The 13,043-nt window shown below is 56.5% G+C and overlaps 1 protein-coding gene across 1 annotated transcript in view; it reads right to left on the bottom strand.

The window, feature by feature from the left end:
* Positions 1-5,561: 5,561 nt before the first annotated feature.
* LOC104309455 (protein shisa-6) overlaps positions 5,562-13,043 on the bottom strand; it is a 65,642-nt gene continuing 58,160 nt past the window's right edge. The window contains exon 3 of the mRNA XM_054171117.1: positions 5,562-5,683. Within this exon, the coding sequence (XP_054027092.1) occupies positions 5,562-5,683 (122 nt within the window). The remainder of the gene's footprint in view (positions 5,684-13,043) is intronic.

Genomic DNA, 13,043 nt, shown 5'->3' on the forward strand with positions numbered 1-13,043 from the left:
CCCCAACCCCCTGCCATGGGCAGGGACACCTCACACCACAGCAGGTTGCTCACAGCCACCTCCAGCCTGGCTGCAAACACCTCCAGGCAGGAGGCTTCCACCACCTCCCTGGGCAGCCTGTGCCAGGCTCTCACCACCCTCCTGGGCAACAACTTCTTCCTCACAGCCAATCTCAATCTCCCCACTTCTAGTTCTGCTCCATCCCCCCCAGTCCTATCCCTCCCTGACACCCTCCAAAGTCCCTCCCCAGCTTTCCTGCAGCCCCCTGCAGATCCTGGAAGGCCACCAGAAGGTCTCCTGGGATCCTTCTCCTCTCCAGCCTGCACAACCCCAACTCCCTCAGGCTGTGCTCAGAGCAGCTCCAGCCCTCTGCTCCTCCTCCTGGCCCTGCTCTGGACACCTTCCAGCACCTCCAGACCCTTCCTGGCACAGAGGCTCCAGAGCTGGCCCCAGAGCTCCAGCTGTGGGCTCAGCAGAGTGGAGCAGAGGGGCAGAATCCCCTCCCTGGCCTTGCTGACCACACTTCTCTTGCTGCAGCCCAGGCTGTGACTGGCTGCCAGAAGTGCCCAGTGCTCATCCAGGGCACATTTGGAGGTGTTGGTGTCACCCAGGTGTAGGAAGTTAGAAGAATAGAATAGAATAAAATAGAATAGAATAGAATTAACCAGGTTGGAAGAGACCTTCAAGATCACTATGTCCAACCTATCATCCAGCACCACCTAATCAACTAACCCCTGGCACCACGCTCCCCATCCAGTCTCCTCCTGAACACCTCCAGTGATGAGGACTCCACCACCTCCCTGGGCAGCACATCCCAATGGGCAATCACTCTCTTTGTGTAGAACTTCTTCCTCACCTCCAGCCTAAGCCTCCCCTGGCACAGCTTGAGACTGTGTCCTCTTGTTCTGGGGCTGGGTGCCTGGCAGAAGAGCCCAACCCCCACCTGGCTACAACCTCCCTGCAGGGAGTTGTAGAGAGCAAGAAGGTCTCCCCTGAGCCTCCTCTTCTCCAGGCTAAGCAACCCCAGCTCCCTCAGCCTCTCCTCCCAGGGCTGTGCCCCAGACCCCTCCCCAGCTTTGTTGCCCTTCTCTGGACACCTTCCAGCAGCTCAACCTCTTTCCTGACCTGAGGAGCCCAGAACTGGACACAGGACTCAAGGTGTGGCCTGAGCACTGCTGAGCACAGGGCAGGATGAGCTCCCTGCTCCTCCTGGCCACACTCTTCCTGCTGCAGGCCAGGATGCCCTTGGCCCTCTTGGCCCCCTGGGCACACTGCTGGCTCCTGTTCAACCAGCACCCCCAGGTCCCTCTCTGCCTGGCTGCTCTCAGCCACTCTGCCCCCAGCCTGTAGCACTGCCTGGGGTTGCTGTGGCCAATGTGCAGCCCCTGGCACTTGGATGTGTTCAGTCTCCTGCCCTTGGCCTCTGCCCATCTGCCCAGCCTGGCAAGGTCCCTCTGCAGAGCTCTCCTACCCTCTAACAGCTCAACTCCTGCCCCCAGCTTGCTGTCAGCTGCAAACTCACTGCTGATGGACTCAATGCCCTCCTCCAGATCATCAATAAAGATATTGAACAGGCTGGGGCCCAGCACTGCTCCCTGGGGCACACCACTGGTGCCTGGCTGCCAGCTGGCTGTGGCACCATTCACCACCACTCTCTGGGCTCAGCCTCCAGCCAGTTCCTAACCCAGCTCAGTGCTGCTGTCCCAGGCAGGGGCTGACAGCTTGGCCAGGAGTTTGCTGTGGGGGACAGTGGCAAAGGCCTTGCTGGAGTCCAGGCAGACTCCATCCACAGCCTGCCCCACATCCCCCAGGCAGTCCCCTGGGCATGGAAGGAGATCAGGTTGGTGAGGCAGGAGCTGCCCTGCCTGAATCCCTGCTGGCTGGGCCTGAGCCCTTGGCCATCCTGTCAGTGCTGTGTGACTGCACTCAGGATGATCTGTTCCATGGCCTTGCCTGGCACTGAGGTCAGGCTGCCAGGCCTGGAATTCCCTGGCTCCTCCAACCTGCCCTGCTTGTGGATGGGCATCACCTTGGCAGCTTCCAGTCCTCTGGGACCTCTCCAGTGAGCCAGGGCTGGTGGTGAATGATGGAGTGCAGCTTGGCAGCTCACCTGCCAGCTCTCTCAGCACCCTAGGATGGATCCCACCTGGTCCCATGGACTTGTGGGGATCCAAGCAGCTCAGGAGGTCTCTAACTACTTCCTCCTGGATCTCAGGGGAACTGTCCTGCTCCCTGCCTCCATCTGCCAGCTCTGGAGGCCACTTGTCCTGCAGACAACCTGTCCTGCTATGGACAACGGAGGCAAAGAAGGTGTTCAGGACCTCTGCCTTCTCCTCCTCTTTAGTTACTATGTTCCCCTCCATGGCCACCAAGGAGTGGAAGTTGTCCTTGCCCTCCTCTTGCCATTCACACATTTGTAGCAGGATTGTTTGCTGTCCTTTACAGCAGTGACTAAGCTCTGAATGTGCTTTTGCCTCTCTAGTGTTTCTCCTTCATGACCCAGCAACATCCTTACACCCCCAGGGGTCACCTCTCCTTCCTGCCAAAGATGTCTCCTCTTTTTTCCCCTTAATTCACTCAGAAGCTCATCACCCATCCAGGCTGTCTGCCCCAGGGCTCATCTCTGGCACATTGGCTCAGCCTGCTCTGAGCCTTCAAGAGTTCTTCCTGGAAGCAGCTGCAGCCCTCCTGGACCCCTTGGTTTTAAGAGGTGTTTCCCAAGGAACCTTCTGAGTTGAAGCTACTTCATCAGAGTCAAATGTCTAACTTCCAGCTATGCAACATCAGAGGAGCTTAGCCTTGCTGTGTGTCTCACCATGGAGACTGTCTATGACCTAAAGACTTGGGATTCATTCCTAGATCATCCTGACAGACTGACAGTGAAGTCTTTTACCATGGCTTGAAGAACACACTCTGTAGTGATTTTATAGACTGAAATGCCAGGCAGTGATGCATTGCCCAAGGGAGTGTCATGTAAGGATCATAAATCACAGTCCTGCAGGAGCCTCTGGATGTCAGACATGTGGAGATGCTGCTTTGGTATCCATGGTAGTTTGGCATGTCTCACATCTTTGTCTTCTGCCCAAAATAGATTAGCTCTTAAATATTACTCAGCACTTGGAGTTCTGCCACAGCACAGAAGACAGTTGAGAAAACACCAAGAATGTGTCTCCCAGTGCAAAGGAATATTGAGATAAACTTCCCTGGCTCTGCTCAGCCCCAGAGCAGAGCCCTCTGCCATGCTGCTGGAACAGCAAGGCAGGGTGAGGCTCCTTGGCTAATGGCAGCTGAGCTGGAGACTTTCACTCATGCCCTGAACTCAAATCTCAGCTGCAGGTCAGCTAAAGCTCCTGACCCTTGCTGGAGCCCTCATCCTCCTGCCTACACACAGAGAGCTGGGTCCAACCTGAACACAGTATCTCCAGAAATAATCCAATGTCAGCCCCCGAGCCACCTGGCCCAGGCAAAGACTCTGCCTCCGGAACTCAGAAAGGCAACACTGAGGACAATCACCACTCTGCACAGCTGCACAGGAGGTGCTTGGGCTGCAGCAGCTCTGGAGGTGCTGAGCCCCTGCACCAGGCAGCAGAGGCAGTGTGGACTTGCCAGGAAAGAGCTAGAAATGAACCTTCTGGCATTGGTCAGGTGCAAGGAGAATTCACAGGTAGCTGGAGAGCACGTTGAAAGGCCACACCACTCCTCTGCGTCCATAAGCAGCCAGGATATGCTTTGATTCCTTCAGACCCCAGAAGCCTTTTCTTCACTTTGGAAAGCACCACCCTGGCTGACAGCTGCTGCAAGCAGTGCTAGAGAGGTCTCCCATTGCCCATTCTCCCTCCTTCCCAGGGGTAGGAAATGTGCTCTGTGGGGCCTCCAGCAAAGCCAGTGGGAAATGGGTGAGACACACTGGGTCCATCTACAGAAGAAGGGAGCTCCTCAGAGTTTTCAGGTAAAGAAGGAGAGGTTTGGTCCTTATCCAGGGAGGAAGTGGGGAAAGCAGAGCAGAGAACTGCTCGTCTCAGACCAAGAGTCAGGAGTCATGGCCCTGCTCGGGGTCATCCACGGGCCTGACGAAGCAGCCACTCCTACACTGGGCCGTGCTTGCTCTCTCTCACCCTAGGTACACTGCTGTGATACGGTGTGGCTGCAAAACCCCTTTGGCTGGGGAGGAGAAAGGGAGAGAGACCTTGTGTGAAACACCACCCATGAGCTCTTCCTCCACCGTCTGGGTTCCCCAGCCCCGCTGGAGGCTGCTGGGGGATCGCCCCGGTGCAGCGGCAGGCTGGGGCTGCAGGGGGAGCGGATCACAAGTCCCACGGGGGCTGCCTCAGCCTCAGCAAACTTTATTTAAGCACACAGAGACATACACAGACAATATACAGATAGAGGTTTGCTTCTTCTCTGACAGTGCTACAGGACCAACACCACTGTGGATGACACTGGTGGAGAGGTTGGGGGAAAGCAAAGTGCAGGGAATGTTAAGGACAACGAAAGGAAAGCTCCAAACTGAAGGTCTTTTAATTATCTGGAGGGGGTGGGGGGGTGGTCATCCACAGGAACAACAGAGGTGAGTTCAACCAGAGCACAAGGACACATCTCCACATACAGTACATTGGCTCTATAAAGGCATCTCCACATACATTGCATCTAGATAAATGTACAACAGTCTGGAGGCAGCAGGACAGGAGCCCAAGGGGCAGCGGCGCGGCACATGCTTGCGCTCCCGGGGGCGCCCCGCTGCCCAGCGGCCGCCGCGGGGCCGGCAGCTCCAGACACAGCCTCACCAGAACACGAAACACTCACCAGGTAGGCAGCAAGGGCATCAAAAAATCAAACAGAAAAGAACATCCAGCCGGGGGTCTGGCAGCAGCCCCAGAGCTCACAGCGCTGGGGCCACCAGGACTCCAGATGCCCCGGAGCTACAAGTGTCTCCGACATACATTGGGTACACAGTACATGGACACAGCACAGACACAGGGCAGAAGGTGTGTATTTGTGAGCGGTCAGGTTTGTACAGCACATCACAGCTCAGAGCAACACAGAAAAGAGAGGGTTTAGGACCTAAAAAGAAACCATTTTATAAAACAGTCATTGCATCCCCCTCCAGAAAAACCACAAAGGAAAGGCAAAACAGCCCCAAAGGCAACCCAGAGCCTCAGAGGGCTCTGGAGGAGCTCTCTGCCTGCCCTCGGACGGCACCAGCACCTTCGCCGCCGCCGGCGAGCGCAGCAGCACGACGCCGGCTGGCGACGATGCACCAGGAGAACACAAAGCAGCACAGCCCCCTCCCCGGTGGCACTGCAAGGGCAGGGAGTGGAGTCCAGAGCCTGCGTGGCCGACTCAACACTCTGCCACCTCCCCAGGCTCTCCAAGGCTCTGCCAGGAGCACAGGGTTTCACCTGCAGCAATATTCGCTAGACTGAAGCTCCTGCCTGCAGTCCAACACTGTTAGCTCAGAGCACTCAGACCCCAGCTGCAAGTCAGAGGCTTTTTTGTTTTCTTTCTTTTCTTCTCTCTCTCTCTTTTTTTTTTTTTAGTTTTATTTAAAACATTCTTTTTATTTAGCAAAAAATTGTTTCCACTGTACCCTTGGTGTGTCCTCTTCCTAATGTGACAAAGCCAGAGGAGATGAAGTTATGGAGATCTGGCCCCCCACTTCGGTAAACATCCTTCCCATAGTGACCTGCCAAGGGGAAAGAAAGAGAGAGCTTAGTCAGTGTGCAGCAGAGAGCCACAGCATGGGCCGGGCTGGAAGGGACCTCAGAGGTCAGCCAGCCCCAGCTCCAGCCCCCTGCCCTGGGCAGGGACCCCTCCCACCAGCACAGCTTGCTCAGGGCCTCATCCAGCCTGGCCTGGAACACCTCCAGGCAGGGCACAGCCACAGCCTCCCTGGGCAGCCTGTGCCAGGCTCTCCCCACCCTCACTGCCAGCAATTTCTTCCTCCTCTCCAGTCTCAGTCTCCCCTCTCCCAGCTCAAAGCCATTGTTCCTCATCCTGGCACTCCCAGCCCTGGTCTCTCCACAGCTCTCCTGGAGCCTTTCAGCTACTGGAAGGCTGCTCTGGGGTCTGGCTGTGTGTGTGTGGGTATCACAGGATCCCAGCATGGGGAGGGCTGGAAGGGACCTCTGGACATCATCCACCCCAACCCCTCCCTGCTCCAGCAGGGCACCCCCAGCAGCTTGCCCAGCAGCACAATGCCCAGGGGGGGTTGGAAGCTCTCCACACCAGGAGACTCCACAGCCTCTTGGGCAACCTGCTCCAGGCTCCAGCACCCTCACATCTGCTCTGCAGCCCTGCTGTCACCTCAGGCAGGAGCACCAAGGCCCCAGCACCTGGGGACAGCATTCATGCAAGCAGGGGCTGTGGCAGAACCACCTCAAGCAGCATCAAGACCTTGCTTCAGTGACAAGCATTTGCCAAGGCCAGGCAGGGGCTGTGGGAGCTGCGGCAGGGTCAGCGGCTGCAGCCTGGAAGCAGCGAGGTGCCCAAGCCCAGGCCCCACCGCCCAGGCAGCACCTGCTCAGACTCTGCTGCTGAAGCAGCTCTCCCAAGACACTGCTCTCACTCATGCCTTCGACCAAGGAGCTGAAGAAGAGATGTGGCTTTGATTCTTCCTGACTGCAGCTAGACCCCTCAGAGCTCCCAGGATCACTAAGGCTGGAGGCCTCCAGAATCACCAAGTGCAGCCACTGCCAAGCACCCCCCACACCTCCACACCACACAGCCCTTGAGTGCTGCCAGCCATGGGGACCCCACCACGGCCCGGGGCAGCCTGGGCCAGGCCTTAACCGCTTGTCTGGGGAAGAGATTGCTCCTCATGTCCAACCTAAACCTCCCCTGGGGTAACTTGAGGACACTTTCTTCCATCCTGTCATTTGTTACTTGGCAGAAGAGCCCAACCCCCACCTCACTGCAGCCTCTTCTCAGGGAGCTGTAGAGAGCAATGAGGTCTCCCTCAGCCTCCCAGGCACCCAGCACCAGAACAAGAGGACACAGTCTGAAGCTGTGCCAGGGTAGGTTTAGGCTGGATGTTAGGAAGAAGTTCTTCCCAGCAAGAGAGATTGGCCATTGGGATGTGCTGCCCAGGGAGGTGGTGGAGTCCCCATCCCTGGAGGTGTTTAGGAAGAGCCTGGCTGAGGTGCTTGGTGCCATGGGTTAGTTGATCAGATGGTGCTGGGTGATAGGTTGGACTTGATGATCTTGAAGGTCTCTTCCAACCTGGTCTATTCTATTCTATTCTATTCTATTCTATTCTATTCTATTCTATTCTATTCTATTCTCCAGGCTCAACACCCTCAGCTCCCACAGCTGCTCCTCTCCAGCCCTGTTCTCCAGACCCTTCCCCAGCTTTGTTTCCCTTCTCTGGACCCGCTCCAGCCCTCAGTATCATTGCAGTGAGCCCAGGATCCAAGGTGCAGCCTCCCTCATGTCCCCACTGGTGGAGATGCTTTAGCACAAAAGCAAAGGTGCCAGCGTCCCCCCTGCCTGTCCCTGCTGGAGCAGCTGCCCACTGCACACCAGACTCTGTCATATAGCTCTCCTTTGCTCCAGCCCTTGACTGCCATCCCTGGATGGCCTCTCCAGGGCAGCAGTCTCCCATAGAACACCTCCCAGCAGCTTCCTCAGTCCAGGCTCAGGAGCCACCCAGCTTCTGAATAATGCAATCTGTTACTAAAGAGCAAGGCCTCTGCCTCCTGTTACCATGCAAAGCTCTGAAATGAGGACACAGATCATTTTTCAGATAGTCTTTATAATCTCCCTTTTTCATGTTGCTAATTTTGCTGTTCCTTTTATTTCAGCAAAAGGTGCAGGGGAGGGAGGGAAGGCAGCCTCAGGAGCTGGGAATGCAGCTCCCTCCCTGCTCAGTCTCCATCTTCTCCAAGCCCTTCTGCGCCAGCCTCATGTGCAGTGCTGTGCTTCAGAGCCATGGTGGCTGCCAGTCCAGCATGGCAGATGGTCCAGAGCATGGCAACCAAGCAGGAGAGCTGAGGCAGGAAGCTCTGGGGAAGGCCAAATGGACATCAGGGATCCAGGTGGGAATGGAGCCTGGGGCCATGTTCTGCCTGGCTCATGTTGTCTGCGACAGGTGCTGCAGCCCTTCACTCTGCTCCCTAGGCTCAGGTGAGAGAAGGAGAGGAACTGGCCTGAAATTGTGCCAGGGGAGGCTGAGGTTGGAGAGGAGGAAAAATGTCTTTGGTGCCAGAGTGGTCAGGGCCTGGCAGAGGCTGCCCAGGGAGGTGGTGGAGTCCCCATGCCTGGAGGTGTTGCAGCAAGCTGTGGCCATGGCTCCGGGGGCCATGGTTGGGCTGATGGTTGGACTGGATGCTCTCAGAGGCCTTTTCCAACCCAAACAATTCAATCACTCTGTGATTCTATTTTTCCATCCCTGAGGCCAACACCATTTGTTCTCAGGCACTTGCAAGATCTCTGGCAACTGTGTGAGAACTCAGAGCAACAGAGATCTGGGAATCTTCTCAGTCTGCAAAGTTGTCCTTTCTCAGCCAGCCATTCACACCCCAGCACCCCAGCAGCAAGCAAAGTCTGCCTTGCATATCACTGGGCTGAGGGTAAGCACCCACCGAGGTCTAAATTGTCCCCAGACATCCCATTGCTCTACTCTGCAATGGATCTGAGCAGGCTCCAAACCACACAAGCAACTGTTACAGAATCACAGCATGGGTTGGGTTGGAAGGGACCTCAAAGCTCAGCCAGCTCCAGCCCCTGCCCTGGGCTGGGACCTCTCCCACCAGCACAGCTTGCTCAGGGCCTCATCCAGCCTGGCCTGGAACACCTCCAGGCAGGGCACAGCCACAGCCTCCCTGGGCAGCCTGTGCCAGGCTCTCCCCAGCCTCACTGCCAACAATTTCTTCCTCCTCTCCACTCTCAGTCTCCCCTCTGCCAGCTCAAAGCCATTGTTCCTCAGCCTGGCACTCCCAGCCCTTGTCCAGAGTCCCTCCCCAGCTCTCCTGGAGCCCTTCAGGTACTGGGAGGCTGCTCTGAGGTCTCCCTGGAGCCTTCTCTTCTGCAGGCTGAATAACCCCAAGTCTCTCAGCCCAGAGGACCTCAGAGGAGGGCCTCCAGCCCTCTGATCATCTTCATGGACTCCTCTGGATCCTCTCCAGCAGCTCCAGGTCCTTGTTCTGGGACACTGGATTCTGGCCAGCCCTGCCCAGGGATTACCACCACATGAGCCTGTTGAAGCTCCTCAGAGGAGGCTCAGAGATGCCAGGCAGAAGATGCTGAGACCTGTGAGAAATGCCTGTGCCTGTCTAATGGAGAAGCTTCCCACTCCCTTCCCTCACACTGCTGTTCTGCTCGAGGTCAGTCGACTGCTCCCTGGAAATGCCTCAAAGCACATCTAAAGTGTTTCTGCAGGGTTGGGAGTGTAAGACAGTTTCCTTACACTTATGGCAGTACAAGCTGGTAGCAAAAACCTTTAAATGTGGAGGCATCCACTCAGAAATTGGCTGAGAAGAGTTTCCAAGGATTTTGTGTTTCCAGAGGAAGGATGATAGAGAGCTGTGATGCTGAGGAGCAGGGTTTAGATCCGGACCTGGCAGACTTAGAGAGTCACAGCACACATCATGCTGGAAGGGACACTCAGAGGGCATCCTGTCCAACCCCTGCAGGCAGCAGGGACAGCTCCAGCCAGAGCAGGCTGCCCAGGGACACAGCCAGGCCGAGCTTGGATGTCTCCAGGGGTGGAGCCCAAACCACATCCCTGGGCAGCCTGTGCCAGTGTTTGAGTCTCATTGTGCAGAGCCTCCTGCTGATGCCCAACCTGAATCTAACAGTTGGACTCAAGGATCCTGAAGGCCTTTTCACACCCAAACAGTTCTATGAGTCGATGGCTCTGTGGTGGGCTCTGTCTCTCTGCTTCCTACCTCCCTCTTGCTGTCTCCCAGGAAGTGGGAGACCTTTGCCTCAGAGTCTGTGGAAGCTGTTCTTCAGGAGCCATTTCTGTCCTGTGACCTGCAGAGGTGCTCTGGCTGCAATGCCCAACTCCCTTTTCTTTTCCTCCATCTCTTATCTCAAACCTGCTGCATTTTTGCTTTCCACTGAGGCAGTTCTTGTTCAGCCCATCAATTCCTGTGCTCTCAGGGCCAGCTGCTGTGGTGACTGCCACAGCATCAGTGCCAGGCATTTGCCACTTTAAACAGGGATGAAAGAAGCACACAAATATCTGCTGTACCTCCAGCTGCAGCCAGCTCTTTCATATGTCCCTTTGGAGAATCTCTTTAAGACAGAGATCAAGAAGGGGAGAAGCAATCAGAAAAAAAAAGGCAAACATTTAGTGGCAGACTGAAGATCATTCAACAGCCATTTGCTCTCTGAACCTCCCTCTGCCCCTTCCCAGAGCACAGAGAAGTTAAATTAAACCCTGCCTGTGAGAGCAGCCCATTAGCATCTGAACAGGAGCTGGTTTTCCTAGGAGAAGCGTGAATTTGCAGACTTCAAGGACCAAGAGCTTTCCCTTTTCAAGGCTACATGATAAGATGCTGCACTTGTTTTGCAAGTGGTGGGTTTTTATCCCTGCTCACTCCTGCTCCTGCTTTCACAGTGTGAAAATGCTGCTACTTGGTGGTGTACTTTGAGAAGCGACCTGGGGGCTGCTGTGGGCCGAGCTGAGCTGTCGGTATTCAAACAGACTTCCATAATCCCTTCTTGATGCAGATGTTTCAGGCTGGAAGTGAACACTCCCTAGTACCTTAGAAACTGCATGTGCCCAGCAGCCTCAGCAGAGCCACAGCAGCTCAGGCAGAAGTAGAGCAGAGCAGTGGAAGTGCAGGCAGGGCTGTGCCAGCTCAGAAACACCCCTGCTCCACTCCCCATCAGGGCTGTGCTCCAACTCCCTACCTCCAGCTCTGAGCTCTCGCCTCACTGCTCACAGAATCATAGACAATGGAATGGTTTGGGTGGGAAGGGCCCTCCAAAGCTCCTCCAGTCCACCCCCTGCAGCCAGCAGGGACAGCCCCAGCCAGAGCAGGCTGCTCACAGCCCCACACAACCTGCCCTGCACTGCTGCCAGCCATGGGGCAGCTCCCAGCTCTCTGGCCAGCCTGGGCCAGGCTCTCCCCACCCTCAGCACCAAACATTTCTCCTTCTCTCCACTCTCAAGCTCCCTCTCTGAGTTCCAAACCATTGCCCCTGCTGCTGGCACCACAGGCCCTGCTCCAAAGTCTGTGCCCAGCTCTCTGCTCAGCCCTTGAAGCTCTGCAAGGCCACCAGAAGCTCTCCCTGGAGCCTTCTCCTCTGCAGGCTGCCCAAGGCCAACTCTCTCAGCCTGGCTCCCAGCAGAGGGCTTCCAGCCCTGCCAGCACTGCTGTGGCCTCCTCTGGCCATGCTGCCCCAGCAGGTGCCCTGCTCAGCTGTGTCTGGGGCATGCTGGCAGCTGGGTAAGGTCCCAGCCAGAGCCTTCCCTGCCAGAGCCATCAGTGCCAGTCAGCCAGGCCAGCAGAGAGCTGTGTCCCCTCTTGCCAAGGGAGCTTCTCTGCATGTGAAGCACAGGGGGGTGTGGGTGAATGGAAAGCTCTGTGGAGGAGCCAGATTGGGTTGTGATGGAGCCTCACAACACACACTGCCTCTGAAGCAAAGCAGCCACCCACCTCCTGAGCTGCTGCCACCAACAAGCTGCCTTTCACCACAGCATTCCTCCAGGGAGTCTGCCTCTCTAAGGTCATGGTTAGGACAAAATGTAAACCAAACCTCAGCATGGTAGGGGTTGGAAGGGAGCTCTGGAGACCATCCAGCCAACCCCCCTGCCAAGGGCAGTGTCAGGCAGGGCAGGCCATGCAGGAACATGTCCAGGCTCAGAGATCCACATCTGGCTCTCTGGAGGAGGTTCCTCCTGCTCTCACTCCCTGCTCACTTCACACCTCTGGACACCAGCTCCAGTGCCTGCAGGTCCTCAGACCTGCACAAGCCATCAGGGCTTCTCATTAACAGCAGTGAAGAGGAGGACTTAGCAGGATGTCTGCTGCTGGACCAAATGGAGACTAAAGTACAACACATTTCCAGAGGAAACTGAAACAAGGCCAAGCAGGAACTGTCCTTTGGTGAGGAGGCAGAGCAAAGGCAGAGAGCAGAGGAATCACAGAAGCACAGAATGGTTTGGGATGGAAGAGACTTTCAAGAGCATCCAGCTCCAGCCCCCTGCCCTGGGCAGGGACCCCTCCCACCAGCACAGCTTGCTCAGGGCCTCATCCAGCCTGGCCTGGAACACCTCCAGGCAGGGCACAGCCACAGCCTCCCTGGGCAGCCTGTGCCAGGCTCTCCCCACCCTCACTGCCAACAATTTCTTCCTCCTCTCCACTCTCAGTCTCCCCTCTCCCAGCTCAAAGCCATTGTTCCTCATCCTGGCACTCCCAGCCCTTGTCCAAACCCAGCCCTCCTGGAGCCCTTCAGGTCTTAGAAGGCTGCTCTGAGGTCTCCCTGGAGCCTTCTCAACAGCCTCAGCTCTCCCAGCCTGACCCCACAGGGGAGGTTCTTCAGCCCTCTGAGCATCTTCATGGCCTCCTCTGGACCTGCTCCAACAGTTCAAGATTACCTCTGAATGCAAGGGTAGGCACAGCTCCAGACCCAAAGTGAAGGATTCCTGGGGCTAGATCAGTACAGGACAGCCCACAGGCACCAAAACCTCTCCCTGCAAGAAGAGCCTAACTGCAGAAATTGGTGGTGTTACACCATCTGGGAAGCTGATCTGTGGCAAAGGAGCTGGGGGTGATGGTGGACAACAGGTCCCCCATGAGCCAGAAATGTACCAACATAGCCAAGAAGGCAAAAGGTGTCCTGCCTTAATAAGAATGTGACCAACAGGTTGAGGGAGGGTCTCCTCTTCTTCTCTGTCCCAGTGAGGCCACAGCTGGAGCCCTGGGGCCAGTTCTGGCTCCCCAGCTCCAGAGGGACAGGGAACTGCTGGAGAGAGTCCAGGGCAGGCTGCAGAGCTGCTGAGGGGCCTGGAGCAGCTCTGGGAGCAGCAAAGGCTGAGAGCCCTGGGGCTGAGAGCCTGCAGCAGAGCAGCCCCAGAGGGCAGCTGAGCAATG

This window comes from Dryobates pubescens, chromosome 20, assembly GCF_014839835.1.
Source record: "Dryobates pubescens isolate bDryPub1 chromosome 20, bDryPub1.pri, whole genome shotgun sequence".
NCBI classification, from domain to species: domain Eukaryota; kingdom Metazoa; phylum Chordata; class Aves; order Piciformes; family Picidae; genus Dryobates; species Dryobates pubescens.